The following is a 15,268-nucleotide window of genomic DNA, read 5'->3' as shown; positions in this document are numbered from 1 at the left end:
AATGTGCGGGGATCGCCGGGCGGCGCGGACTCGGTGGGCCGAAGGGCCTGTTTCCGCGCTGTATCTCTAAATCTAAAAAATCTAAATCTAAAGTCACGTTCACCGAGGTACAATTTAAAACTTTGCGCGCTGCCCCGGGCTGAAGTATTCACGCACGATTAGCAGCAAAAACCACACATATGGTTTAGTTGAGTTTAGTTCAGAGATACAGCCCTTCGGCCCACCGAGTCCGCACCGACCAGCGATCCCCGCGCATTAACACAAGCCGACGACACCCACTAGGGACAATCGACACTTATACCAAGTAGACAAACCCAAGACAATTAACCTACAAACCTGCACGTCTTTGGAGTGTGGGAGGAAACCGTAGATCTCGGAGAAAACCCACGCAAGACACGGGGAGAACGTGCAAACGCCGTACAGACAGCGCCCGTAGTCAGGATCGAACCCGGGTCTCTGGCGCTGTAAGGCTGCAACTCTGCCTCTGCGCCACCGTGCGGTAATCTGTTGGGATTCTTTGAGGAAGTAAATCACTTCCCAGCTGTTATCAGGCAACTGAACCATCCTATCAACAACTAGATGGCAGGTCCTGAGCTACCATCCACCTCATTGGAGATCCTCGGAACTATCTTTCATTGGACTTTACTGAACATTATCTTGCACTAGATGTTATTCGCTTCATCATGTATCTGAGCACTGTGGACGGCTCAATTGTAATCATGTATAGTCCTTCCGCTGCCTGGTTAGCACGCAACAAAAGTTTTTCACGGTACCTCAGTACACGTGACAACGAACTAAATTAAACTAAACTGAACTAAACTAGCAGGATAGACCAAGGAGAGTCAGTGGATGTTGTTTGCTTGGATTTACAGAAGGTTCTTGATAAAGTGCTGCACGTGAGGCTGCTAAACAAGATGAGAGCCCATGGTTTTCAGGAGAAGGTACTATCATGGATAGAAGATTGGTTGAATGGAAGACAAATAGTGGGACTAAAGGGAGCTTTCTCTGGTTGGCTGCCAATTTTTATTCAAAAACATCGAACTTTAATTCGTACAGGCGACTCCGAACATGCATTTGGGAGAATGGAAATTTGTCCTTACTGAATCTTATGTATAAAATCACGAGATAAATCGTGATTAATGCAGAATCTCTTACCCAGAGTAGGGGAATCGAGAACCTGAGGGCATAGGTTTAAGGTGAGGGGGGAAAGATTAAATAAGAACCTAAGGAGTAATTTTTCGCACAAAGGGTGGTGGGAGTGTTTGAAACGAGTTGCCGGAGGAGGTAGTTGAGGCTGGGACTATCACAATGTCAGCAGTTGCTACTTGTACAAAGTATTTCATTAGTTTGATTGACAAAATGGCAGCGGTAGAGTTGCTGCCTTGCAGCACCAGGGACCCGGGTTTGATCCTGACTACGGGTGCTGTCTGTACGGAACTTTTACGTTTTCCCTGTGACCGCGCTGTGTGGTTTTTTTTGCGGGAGTTCCGGTTTCCTCCCACACTCCAAAGATGTACAGGTTTGTAAGCTAATTGGCTTGGTTTTATTGTAAATTGTCCCTGGAGTGTGTAGGATGGTGTTAGTGTGCGGGGATCGAAAGGCCTGTTTCCGTGCTGTATCTCTGAACTAAACTAAACTAAACTAAACTAAAAAAAGACGTACAGGTATGTCGGTTAATTGGCTCCGGTAAAGTTGTAAATGTTCCCAATGTTGGGGGAGTCCAGAACCAGGGGCCATAGTTTAAGAATAAGGGGTAGGCCATTTAGAACTGAGATGAGGAAAAACTTTTTCAGTCAGAGAGTTGTAAATCTGTGGAATTCTCTGCCTCAGAAGGCAGTGGAGGCCAATTCTCTGAATGCATTCAAGAGAGAGCTAAATAGAGCTCTTAAGGATAGCGGAGTCAGGAGGTATGGGGAGAAGGCAGGAATGGGGTACTGATTGAGAATGATCAGCCATGATCACATTGAATGGCGGTGCTGGCTCGAAGGGCCGAATGGCCTCCTCCTGCACCTATTGTCTATTGTCTATTGTCTATTGTCTATTGTACCTAGTGGGTCGGATTGTGCTGGTGTGCTGGGATAGCTGATCGGCACAGACTCTGCGGGTTGAAGGGATGGTTTCCGTGCTGTATCTCTAACACTCAAAAGACTCAAACCTAAAACTAAACCAAGGAAACAGCCCTTCGGCCCACTGAGTCCACGCCGACCTTCGATCACCCGTTCACACAAGTTCTATGTTATCCCAATTTTGTACCCGCATTCGACAAGCTTGGGGCAATTTTACAGAGGCCAATTAACCGATAAAACCCACGCCTCTTTGGGATTGAGCAGCTGAAGGAAATGCATGCAGTCACAGGAAGAACATGCAAACTCCACACAGACAGCACCCAAGGTCAGGATCGAACCTGGGTCTCTGCCGCTGTGAGGCAGCGGCTCGACCAGTTGCATTTCACCCAAGCTGAAAATAGCGTGAACAATATTGTAGAATTATATTTTCTTTTATTCTTTTTTCCTCTGTGATCGTGGGTCTAGCATGCGACAATTGTTTATTTATTGTTGCTTAGTGTATTGTCACGCGCACCGAGGTACAGTGAAAAGCTTTTGTTGCGTGCTAAGCAGTCAGCGTAAAGACAATACCTGGTTACAATCGAGCCTTTTAGAGTGTACAGATACATGATGAGGAAATAACGTTTAGTGCAAGGTGAAGCCAGTAAAGTCCGGTCAGCGATAGTCCGAGGGTCACCAACGAGGTAGATAGTAGTTTTGGGTCTTATCTAGGCTGAGTATGTATTTCCTGTCAACTTGCACATTTGCTGCAAGTATGTAGGAAAGAACTGCAGATGCTGGTTTCAGTCGAAGATGAACACAAAATGCTGGAGTAACTCGGAGTGGGCGGCACGGTGGCACAGCGGTAGAGTTGCTGCCTTACAGTGAATGCAGCGCCGGAGACCCGAGTTCGATCTAGACTACGGGTGCTGTCTGTATGGAGTTTGTACGTTCTCCCCGTGACCTGCGTGCGTTTTCTCCGAGACCTTCAGTTTCCTCCCACACTCCAAAGACGAACAGGTTTGCAGGTTAATTGCCCTGGTAAATGTAAAAATTGTCCCTAGAGTGTGTAGGATAGTGTTAGTGTGCGGGGATCGTTGGTTGGTGCGGACACGGTGGGCCGAAGGGCCTGTTTCCATGCTGTATCTCTAAACTAAACTAAACACAGACTGACGAAGGGTCTCGACCTGAAACGTCACCCATTCCTTCTCTCCAGAGACGCTGCCTGTCCCGCTGAGTTACTCCAGCATTTAGTGTCATTTTGTTTGAAGGTTAACAATGCTTTTTACTCTGTTCTCTAGGTTCCAATAACTGTGACACAGATCAATTCGGCACAACACCCAGTCAAAGTGGGACTGTCTGATGCATTCATGATCGACCATGTGGAATCACAAGCTTCTGGTAAGTGAACCCATGGTCAGAGAGTCATACAACATGGAAACCGGCCCTTCGGCCCAACCTGCCCATGCCGACCAAGGTACCCCATCTACACCAGTCCCATCTGCCTGCATATGCCCCATATCCCTCTAAATATTTCCTACCCCTATACTTTATTCCCTGTCCAAATGTCTTTCAAATGTCATCATAGAACCTGCCTCAATTACCTCCTCTAGCAGCGCGTTCCTTGAACCCACCGCTCTCTGAGTGAAAAGGCTGCCCCTAAAGTTCCTATTAAGTCTCTTCCCTCTCACCTTAAACTTACGTCCTCTTCGGATTGCCAACTGTCCCGTATTAGCCCGTATTTTGGGCTAAATTGATTTGTCCCGTACGGGACCGCCCTTGTCCCGTATTAGGCTCGGTGGGGCTGTAGGCCCGGACGCTGTAGGCCCGGACGCTGTAGGCCCCGACACTGTAGGCCCCAACGCTGTAGGCCCGGACGCTGTAGGCCCCGACACTGTAGGCCCCAACGCTGTAGGCCCCGACATTGTAGGCCCAGACGCTGTAGGCCCCGACGCTGTAGGCCCCGACACTGTAGGCCCCGACGCTGTAGGCCCCGACACTGTAGGCCCCAATGCTGTAGGCCCCGACATTGTAGGCCCAGACTCTGTAGGCCCCGACACTGTAGGCCCCGACTCTGTAGGCCCCGACTCTGTAGGCCCCGACGCTGTAGGCCCAGACTCTGTAGGCCCCGATGCTGTAGGCCCGGACGCTGTAAGCCCCGACGCTGTAGGCCCAGACTCTGTAGGCCCCGACAGATTAGGTCCCGACATTCTAGGTTTCCAACATTTTAGCTCGGGATAGTCTAGGTCCGGAGGCCCGGGCGCCGCCTAACGGAGGTTGCGTAGCAACCTGCTTCCCGACCCGAGCGGCCGCCATTGGTGGAGCGGGAGCACGTGGCTGCCGGCTGGGTGAGGTCACGTGGGGCGCGGGGCGGTGACGCCACCTTGTCCCGTATTTGGGAGTGAGGAAGTTAGCAACCCTGCGTCCTCTGGTTCCTGTCCCTCCACTCGGGTTTTCACAGATTCTGTGCATTCTCCCTATCTCCCTCATGATTTTACATACCTCTATGAGATCATTCGTCAGCCTCATGCACTTCAAGGAATAAAGTCCTCGCCTGCTCAACGTGTCCTGATAACTCAGGCCCTCAAGTCCTGGCAAAGTAAAGTGTAAATCTTCTCTTCACTCTTTGCAGCTTAGCAACATCCTTCCCACAGCAGAATGTCCAACACTGAACACAAAACTCCAAATGAGGCCTCACCAACTGCAGATGCTGGAATCTTGAGCAAAAAAAAGTATAGGAGCAGAATTAGGCCATTCGGCCCATCAAGTCTACTCCGCCATTCAATCTTGGCTGATCTATCTCTCCCTCCTAACCCCATTCTCCTGCCTTCTCCCCATAACCTCTGACACCCGTACTAATCAAGAATCTGCCTTTAAAAATATCCATTGACTTGGCCTCCACAGCCTTGTGTGACAAAGAATTCCACAGATTCTCCACCCTCTGAGTAACGAAATTCCTCCTCATCTCCTTCCCAAAGGAATGTCCTTGAATTCTGAGGCTGTGTCCTCTAGTCCAAGACCCTCCCACCAGATCCACTCTATCCGAGCCATGTAACTGTACTCTGTGGGTGGCTCGATTAGAAACATAAAAACATAGAAAATAGGTGCAGGAGGAGGCCATTCGGCCCTTCGAGCCAGCACCGCTATTCATTGTGATCATGGCTGATCGCCCCCAATTATAATTATGCATAGTCTTTCTGCTGTACTCAGTACTCGTGACAATAAACTAAACTCAACTAAACTCAGATGCTGCCTGACCCACTAAGTTGCTCCAACAGCTTGAATTTTGCCCCAGATTCCAGCATCAGGAGTCTCTTGTGTGGACGGGAGTTAATATTATCCCTTTGTTAGGAGGGATAATTGGGGCAGTGCAGCGTAGGTTCGCGAGATTGATCCCTGGGATGGCGGGACTGTCATATGAGGAAAGATTGAAAAGACTAGGCTTGTATTCACTGGAGTTTAGAAGGATGAAAGGGGATCTTATAGAAACATCTAAAATTATAAAAGGACTGGACAAGCTAGACGCAGGAAAAATATTCCCAATGTTGGGCCAGTCCAGAACAAGGGGCCACAGTCTTAGAATAAAGAGGAGGCCATTTAAAACTGAGGTGAGAAGGAACTTTTTCACCCAGAGAGTTGTGAATTTGTGGAAGTCTCTGCCACCGAGGGCAGTGGAGGCCAAATCACAGGATGGATTTAAGAGAGAGTTGGATAGAGCTCTAGGGGCTAGTGGAATCAAGGGATATGGGGAGAAGGCAGGCACGGGTTACTGATTGTGGACGATCAGCCATGATCACAATGAATGGTGGTGCTGGTTCGAAGGGCTGAATGGCCTCCTCCTGCACCTATTTTCTATGTTTCTATGCTTCTATGTTTGAGAAAAGACGGAGAGAGAGGGACGATCCAGGAAATTACAGACGGCTGTGGATCACATGCAGGCAGCTGAGATTAGTTTGGCTTGGCTTCATGGACATCGTGGGTCAAAGGGCCTGTTCTTGTGCTGTGCTGTTCTGTATTCCAGGTGCTATGACACAGAGGTCAGAGTGAGCTTTCAAAGCAGCTGCGTTTCAAAGATGGAACGCAACATCTGGCCTGCTACTATTTTTAATGCTCAGCAAGACTTACCCGAAGTGCCCTTTTAGCGAAGCGCAGATGCGGGTTTAAACCGAAGATAGACGCAAAAAGCTGGAGTAACTCAGCGGGTCAGGCAGCATCTCTGGAGGGAAGGAATGGGTGACGTTTCAGGTCGAGGCCCTTCTTCAGACCGAGAGTCAGGGGAAAGGGGGGATTAATGATACAGATGGTGATGAGTGATAATTGACCAGCAGGGACGGCCATTTTCATAACTACGTCTGATTCTGAGTGAAGAAGACCATAGAAATGCCATTCTGCAGGTTGGAATAAAACCAACCAAAAGACATTCTTGGGACCTACAGGCAGCTGGCTAGATTTTAGATTTAGAGATACAGCGCAGAAACAGGCCCTTCGGCCCACCGGGTCCACACCGCCCAGCGATCCCCGCACACTAACACTATCCTACACCCACTAGGGACATTTGTTTTTAAACATTTGCCCAGCCAATTAACCTACAAACCTATACGTCTTTGGAGTGTGGGAGGAAACCGAAGATCTCGGAGAAATCCCACGCAGGTCACGGGGAGAACGTACAAACTCGGTGCCGTACAGCACCCGTAGTCAGGATCGAACCTGAGTCTCCGGCGCTGCATTCGCTGTAAAGCAGCAACTCTACCGCTGCGCCACCGTGCCGCCCTAATAAAGTTTGAACTGCAGTCAAATGCTCTACCACTGAGCTATACCCCCTCCGATAAAAGACAGTTTCATATCGTCATCAGGAGACTATAGTTTTCTTTGCGTTAACTTTACTTACACGTCTCAACTCGGGACCACCAAAAATTCAATTGCAGAAGAAGCAACACCTATATTTCAACTTTTCAATTTTGGTGGCACGGTGGCGCAGCGGTAGAGTTGCCGCCTTACAGCGAATGCAGCGCCAGAGACCCGGGTTCAATCCTGACCACAGGTGCCGCCTGTACAGAGTTTGTACGTTCTCCCCGTGACCTGCGTGGGTTTTCTCCGAGATCTTCGGTTCCCTCCCACACTCCAAGGACGTGCAGGTTTGTAGGTTAATTGGCTTGGTGAATGTAAAAATTGTCCCTAGTGGGTGTAGGATAGTGTTTATGTGCGGGGATCACTGGTCGGCGCGGACCCGGTGGGCCGAAGGGCCTGTTTCCGCGTTGTATCTCTAAACTAAACTAAACTAAACTAAACTCTTTACTTTAGACTTTGGACTTATAGACTGGAAATAGGCCCTTCAGCCCACCTAGTCCCTGCCAACCAGCTTTAGACTTATAGCATGGAAACAGGCCCTTCGGCCCACCTAGTCCCTGCCAACCAGCGATCTCCCCATACAATAGCACTATCCTACACACAGAAGCCAATTCACCTACAAACTGCATGACTTTAGAGGAAACCGGAGCACCCGGAGAAAACCCACTTGGTCACCGGGGAGAACGTACAAACTCCACACAGACAGCACCCGTACTCAGGATCGAACCAGGGTCTCTGGCGCTGTGAGGCAGCAACTCTACCGCTACGCCGCCATGCCGCCCTAAATTCATGATGGCTGCCTTATTAATGGTTGCGTTGCTGAAATTAATCCTAAGGTTTGTAGGTTAATTGGCTTCTTGAATGTAAAAATTGTCCCTAGTGGGTGTAGGATAGTGTTTATGTGCGGGGATCGCTGGTTGGCAGGGACTAGGTGGGCCGAAGGGCCTGATTCCATGCATAAGGTCATGTAACAAGAGTCCAAGGCCCAGCAAGTGGAAAGGGTGTGTAGACACTTCCTTAAGTGGTGATCAATACTCTCTGGAAATGGAAAACATCTGTCCAGAAGGCCATCTTCCATCTTCTGGGCAGCACCTCGATAGAACCTTGCCAAGCAAAGCAGGTTAACATAATAGCAACATGGAAACACAAGTTGCTGAAGATGCTGAGATATTGAGTAGAAAACAAACTGCTGGAGGAACTCAGTGAGCCAGGCAGCAGATGTGGAGATAAATGGTATTGCTATTTGGATTGTAACATACAAAATTCGTTAGAGATTGCACAGGCTAGATGCAGGAAAAATGTTCCCGATGTTGGGGGAGTCCAGAACCAGGGGTCACAGTTTAAGAATAAAGGGGTCGGCCATTTTGGACGGAGGTGAGGAAAAACTTTTTCACCCAGAGAGTTGTGAATCTGTGGAATTCTCTGCCACCGAAGGCAGTGGAGGCCAATTCACTGGATGCTATCGAGAAGAGTCAGATTTAGCTCCTAGGGCTAACGGAATCAAGGGATATGGGGAGAAAGCGGGAACGGGCTACTGATTTTGGATGATCAGCCATGATCATATTGAAGTATAAGAAAATAACTGCAGATGCTGGTACAAATCGAAGGTATTTATTCACAAAATGCTGGAGTAACTCAGCAGGTCAGGCAGCATCTCAGGAGAGAAGGAATGGGCGACGTTTCGGGTCGAGACCCTTCTTCAGACTTCTTCAGTCTGACTGACTTCTTCAATCTGAAGAAGGGTCTCGACCCGAAACGTCGCCCATTCCTTCTCTCCTGAGATGCTGCCTGACCTGCTGAGTTACTCCAGCATTTTGTGAATAATGATCATATTGAATGTCGGTCGGTGCTGGCTTGAAGGGCCAAATGGGCTACTCCTGCACCTATATTCTATGTTTCTATGTTTATTACTTTCATGTACTGAGATAGAGTGAAACAATTTTGTGTGCATGGTATTCAATTAAATCAGATGATATTCTACATGAATACAATCAATCGTTACTCAAATACAACTGATGGAGCAAAGAGGAAAATACCACAGTGCGGAATACCAGCGTGGACACAGGCCCTTCAGCCCACTGAGTCCGCATTGACCAGCAGTCCCCCTGCACGACCACTATCCTACACACTCGTGTACAATTTCTTCGGAAGCCAATTAACCTACAAAACTGTGAGGCATCGACTCTACCACTGCGCCACCGTGCCGCCTTGATTATTCTGATGTACAGCTGTTCTCCATTAACCAAGAGGAAGTCCTCAGCCCACCCTAAGGAACAGCCTTCAGAACGTGCCTCACCCCTTGGCACGGAAGGTCTCTCTTTCGTCTGAATGAAATATTAGTGATGCATTCAAATACTGGCCAGTGGCACCTGGAGCTGGATAACAAATCACAACCAGTCCACAGTACTTCCAATGACAGATCATTCCCTCTCTGAATTTAGTGTATTGTTCTGTAATTTTCACCTTCAGGAACATTTTGTCTTTGCGTGTCGTGCTAAACAGTTGCGTTCTCATCACCTCTCATTAGACGTGCCTTGGTTTCGGGAGAGGTGGGTATTTGAAGGTGATAACAAAAGGCAATAGATAGAGCTCTTAAGGATAGCGGAGTCAGGGGGTACGGGGAGAAGGCAGGAACGGGGTACTGATTGAGAATGATCAGCCATGATCACATTGAATGGCGGTGCTGGCTCGAAGTGGGAGAGTCTAGGACTAGAAGTCACAGCCTCAGAATTAAAGGACATAAGGCTGTGTTGGCGAAGCCAATGGATATATTTAAGGTGGAGATTGGCAGGTTCTTGATTAGTGCAGGAATAAGCTCAGCGATGGCAGGCTAAAGAGGGAAAGGATTTACAGCAAACGCAGACAATGTTTTCACGGAACTTAAGAGGCAGGGTCAATAAAACAGAGGACTGTGACAAGCTGCAAATTTGTTTTAGGAGTTGAATGCAGTGTGACTTTTAGATTAGAACGTTAATAAGCCTCCTGTGGCCATGTGCAGTTGAGGCCAGGATAAGCACATTCCACAGGGAGAATTAAGGATAAATAACAAAACCGATGAATTAAAGCCATTGAGGGACCTGGAATGAGCCTGCAATTTTACGTAGTGTTTTCCTTTTCCAATTAATCATTGTCTAGCACGAAGATAGACCCAAAATGCTGGAGTAACTCAGCAGGTCAGGCAGCATGTCCGGAGAGAAGGAATGGGTGGCGTTTCGGGTCGAGGCCCTTCTTCAGACTGATGTCAGGGGAGAAGGAGACAGGAGACAATAGGTGCAGGAGGAGGCCATTCGGCCCTTCGAGCCAGCACCGCCATTCAATGGGATCATGGCTGATCATTCACAGTCAGTACCCCGTTCCTGCCTTCTCCCCATACCCCCTGACTCCGCTATCCTTAAGAGCTCTATCCAGCTCTCTCTCGAAAGCATTCAGAGAACTGGCCTCCACTGCCTTCTGAGGCAGAGAATTGCACAGATTTACAACTCTCTGACTGAAAAAGATTTTCCTCATCTCCGTTCTAAATGGCCTACCCCTTATTCTTAAACTGTGGCCCCTTGTTCTGGACTCCCCCAACATTGAGAACATGTTTCCTGCCTCTAACGTGTCCAACCCCTTAATAATCTTATATGTTTATGAACAGACACAGGGGCATGGAAGGTTGACGGGGTGAACTCGACAGATCAAAGGGGACGGAGGTCACGGAAAATGTAGAATGGATCACTGTCAGAAGCAGACAGAGATAAAACTTAATCAGGAGGGCAGTCAGACCGGTCGGAGAACTAGGGTGGGGGAGGGATGGAGAGAGAGGGAGAGGGAGAGCAAGGGTTACTTGAAGTTGGAGAGCTCAATATTCATACTGTCTGGTTGTAAGCTGCCTGATGTGAGGTGCTGTCTAGTAATAGGTTTTAGCCAGCTTATAAATAAATGGGCATAGGTTAATGACGTTCCTACCTTCCCATAGGCAATTCTTTTTACACTCCGATGGGAAGTCCCTGCCCAACAAATGTACCAGACAGCTGTGCAGCGGGTAGAGTCGCTGCCTCACAGTGCCAGGATTTTAGATTTAGAGATACAGCACGGAAACAGGCCCTTCGGCCCACCGGGTCCGGGCCGCCCAGGGATCCCCGCATATTAACACTATCCTACACACACTAGGGACAATTTTTACATTTACCCAGTCAATTAACCTACAAACCTGTACGTCTTTGGAGTGTGGGAGGAAACCGAAGATCTCGGAGAAAACTCACGGGGAGAACGTACAAACTCCGTACAGACGCCGCCCGTAGTCAGGATCGAACATGAGTCTCCGGCGCTGCATTCGCTGTAAGGCAGCAACTCTACTGCTGCGCCCTTACGTGGAGGTTCGAATCTGACCTCGGGTGCTGTCTGTGTGGAGTTTGCACGTTCTCCCCATGACCAGGTGGGTTTCCTCCGGGCACTCCGGCTTCCTCCCACGTGCAGGTTTGCAGGTTAATCGGCCCACTGTAAATTGCCCGCTAGTGTGTGCAGGGAGCGGATGCGAAAGTGGGATAATGTAGAACTGGTGTGAACGGGTGAATGATGGTCGGCGTGGACTCGGTGGGCCGAAGGGCCTGCTTACATGCTACACCTCTCTGAACTTCAAACTCAAGCTTGCTGGCTCAGTGCCTTCAAGTCCTTCACCGTAGCTTTGCTACACTCATCAGCTCCACGAGGTACTGACGAGGTGCAATTAGTAAAACAATTAAGTCTTTGGATAATCTGGAGTTTATAAGTGGGAGCAGGGTGCAGTTTCTTGTAAGATAGTGCGTTTGGCTACTTGATAAACAATGAATGTTCCAATGTTGGAAACATGTTCCCAATGTTGGGGGAGTCCAGAACAAGAGGCCACAGTTTAAGAATAAGGGGTAGGCCATTTAGAACTGAGATGGGGAAAATCTTTTTCAGTCAGAGAGTTGTGAATCTGTGGAATTCACTGCCTCAGAAGGCAGTGGAGGCCAATTCTCTGAATGCATTCAAGAGAGAGCTAGATAGAGCTCTTAAGGATAGCGAAGTCAGGGGGTATGGGGAGAAGGCAGGACAATAGACAATAGACAATAGACAATAGGTGCAGGAGTAGGCCATTCAGCCCTTCGAGCCAGCACCGCCATTCAATGCGATCATGGCTGATCACTCTCAATCAGTACCCCGTTTCTACCTTCTCCCCATACCCCCTCACTCCGCTATCCTTAAGAGCTCTATCCAGCTCTCTCTTGAAAGCATCCAACGAACTGGTCTCCACTGCCTTCTGAGGCAGAGAATTCCACACCTTCACCACTCTCTGACGGAAAAAGTTCTTCCTCATCTCCGTTCTAAATGGCCTACCCCTTATTCTTAAACTGTGGCCCCTTGTTCTGGACTCCCCCAACATTGGGAACATGTTTCCTGCCTCTATGCCTCAGGAACGGGATACTGATTGAGAATGATCAGCCATGATCATATTGAATGGCGGTGCTGGCTCGAAGGACCGAATGGCCTCCTCCTGCACCTATTGTCTATTGTCTATTGGGACTGACAGGCACTTCCCGATAATTGCCCCTGTGTAATGAAGACAGCCTTCAATAAGTTACTGTCTGATTCCAAGAGTGTTTGATTCAGTGGATGTTTTAGGTACCGAATAAAGGTAAGTGGACTCAAAGAACCAGGTGGAGTCCAATCAAAGAATTGAAAGAGACTCTACTGTATATACAAAAACAGGGGCAGTGGTAGAGTTGCTGCCTCACAGCGCCAGAGACCCGGGCGATCCTGACTACAGCTGCCCGTCTGTAAGGGAGTTTGTACATTCATAAGTGATAGGAGCAGAATTAGGCCATTCGGCCCATCGCCTACTCCGCCATACAATCATGGCTGGTCTATCTCTCCCTGCCAATCCCATTCTCTTGTCTTCCCCCCATAACCCCTGACGCCCGCACTAATCAACGTTCTCCCCGTGACTGCCTGGGGTTTCTCCGGGTGCTCCGGTTTCCTCCCACACTCCAGGTTTGGAGGTTACCCGGCTTCGGTAGAGTGGCAAATTGTCCCTAGTGTGTGTGGGATAGTCCTGGCCTGCGGGCATCGCCGGTGGGCGTGGACTCGGTGGGCCGAAGGGCCTGTTTCCGCGCTGTGTCTCTGAACTAAACTAAACTAAACACAATGGATGTGCAGAATGCGATCCTGGGGGGAATCACATCTCATTGACTGCCTCCTTGCTTCATGACGCTACGTTCTGTTCATGTTTGCAGATGGGGAGAGACGGACGATTTACGAGTACCACCGGGTGGAGATGGACATGACTACCATCAAGAGCCGCTCTGCCTTGGAGTTCACTCCAGTTTCCAGTAAGTTACACCTTTCATAGTGGTCTGTTTGCTCCACGATCACGGATGTAGACTGCATGCCCCATCTCCTGCTGTGTGTGTGAGACCTCTGGTGTGGTTCTACAATTGCAACGTGGAAGATAGAAAACCCCAGCACAGGGACAGGCCCTTCAGCCCACAATGCCTGTGCTGAACATGATGCCAAGTTAACCTCATCTCACCTGCCTGCAGAGGAAAGAACTGCAGATGCTGGTATAAATCGAAGGTAGACACAAAAAGCTGGAGTAGCTCAGCGGGTCAGGCAGCATCTCGGGACTGAAGAACTGAAACATAGAAACATAAAAAATGGGTGTAGGAGTAGGCCATTCGGCCCTTCGAGCCTGCACCGCCATTCAATATGATCATGGCTGATCATCCAGCTCAGTAACCTGTACCTGCCTTCTCTCCATACCCCCTGATCCCTTTAGCCACAAGGGCCACATCTAACTCCCTCTTAAATATAGCCAATGAACTGGCCTCAACTACCTTCTGTGGCAGAGAATTCCACAGACTCACCACTCTCTGTGTGAAGAAATGTTTTCTCATCTCGGTCCTAAAAGACTTCCCCCTTATCCTTAAGCTGTGACCCCTGGTTCTGGACTTCCCCAACATCGGGAACAATCTTCCCGCATCTAGCCTCTCCAACCTCTTAAGAATTTTATATAAGGTTTCTATAAGATCCCCCCTCAGTCTTCTAAATTCCAGCGAGTATAAGCCTAGTCTATCCAGTCTTTCTTCATATGAAAGTCCTGCCATCCCAGGGATCAATCTGGTGAACCTTCTCTGTACTCCCTCTAAGGCTAGAATGTCTTTCCTCAGATTAGGAGACCAAAACTGTACACAATACTCCAGGTGCGGTCTCACCAAGGCCCTGTACAACTGCAGCAGAACCTCCCTGCTCCTATACTCAAATCCTCTTGCTATGAATACTAACATACCATTCGCTTTCTTCACTGCCTGCTGCACCTGAAGAAGGGTCTCAACCCGAAACGCCACCCATTCCTTCTCTCCCGAGATGCTGCCTGACCCGCTGAGTTACCCCAGCATTCTAGAGAGGAATGGATCTTTGGAATAAATATCATCAGCAATTTGTCCTGGACCAGCAGAGCAATGGCCAAGAAAGCACTCCAACACCTCTAGTTCCTGAGCAGACTTACGAAGTTCAGGATACCCCCAAAAACTCTCACCAATTTCTACAGTAGAAAGCCTCTCAGCTTGGCTTGGAAACAGCTCCATCCAGGAGCACAGAAATCGCAGAATAATATGGATGTAGCCGAGACCATCACACAAACCAACCTCCCATCCATCGACTCCATCTACACTCACTGTTGCCTCAGCAAGGCCAGCAACATCACCAAGGACCAATCACACCCCTGGTTGCTCCCTCTTCTCCCGTCTCCCATCAGGCAAGAGGTGCAGAGGTTTGAAAACACATACCTCCAGATTATTCCTGTCTGAAGAAGGGTCTCGACCCGAAACATCACCCATTCCTTCTCTCCAGAGATGCTGCCTGTCCCGCTGAGTTACTCCAGCATTTTGTGTCTACCTCCAGATTCAAGGACAGTTTCTTCCCAGGTGTCACCTCTCACCAACTAGAGAGCGGTCCTAACCTCCCATCTATCTCATTGGAGACCCTCGAGCAATATTTGATTGGACTTTATCTTGCACTAACCGTTATACCCTTTATCCTGTATCTGTACACTGTGGACGGTTTGATTGTGATCAGGTACAGTCCTTTTGCTGACTGGACGGCAGACGTCACCCATCTTTGTTCTCCAGAGATGCTGCCTGACCCGCTGAGTAACTCCAGATCAGTCAGACCATTGCCATACATGAGTACAATGCCCAGTTACGCATAGAAGAGTCGATATGCAATACGCCCCAGGTTTTGGTGGCAAACATACAGCGAACAATTCACGTGCAGCAAACTCACGCAAACAGCAATGTGACAAAGGCCAAACAAGGTAACGTTGATTGATGTGTAGGGAGGAACTGCAGATGCTGGTTTAAACCGGGCAGACCCAA

The 15,268-nt window shown here is 48.9% G+C and overlaps 1 protein-coding gene across 2 annotated transcripts in view; it reads left to right on the top strand.

Annotated features, from left to right (window-relative positions):
- Positions 1–15,268, top strand: part of LOC144607688 (plexin domain-containing protein 1-like) — a 149,748-nt gene that overhangs the window by 68,240 nt on the left and 66,240 nt on the right. For both annotated transcript variants that reach the window (XM_078424697.1, XM_078424698.1), the window contains exons 7-8: positions 3,347–3,446; positions 13,130–13,225. In XM_078424697.1, the coding sequence (XP_078280823.1) occupies positions 3,347–3,446; positions 13,130–13,225 (196 nt within the window). The remainder of the gene's footprint in view (positions 1–3,346; positions 3,447–13,129; positions 13,226–15,268) is intronic.

The sequence above is a fragment of the Rhinoraja longicauda genome, chromosome 29, assembly GCF_053455715.1.
Source record: "Rhinoraja longicauda isolate Sanriku21f chromosome 29, sRhiLon1.1, whole genome shotgun sequence".
Taxonomy (NCBI): domain Eukaryota; kingdom Metazoa; phylum Chordata; class Chondrichthyes; order Rajiformes; family Arhynchobatidae; genus Rhinoraja; species Rhinoraja longicauda.
This window is presented reverse-complemented; position numbering and strand designations above follow the sequence as displayed.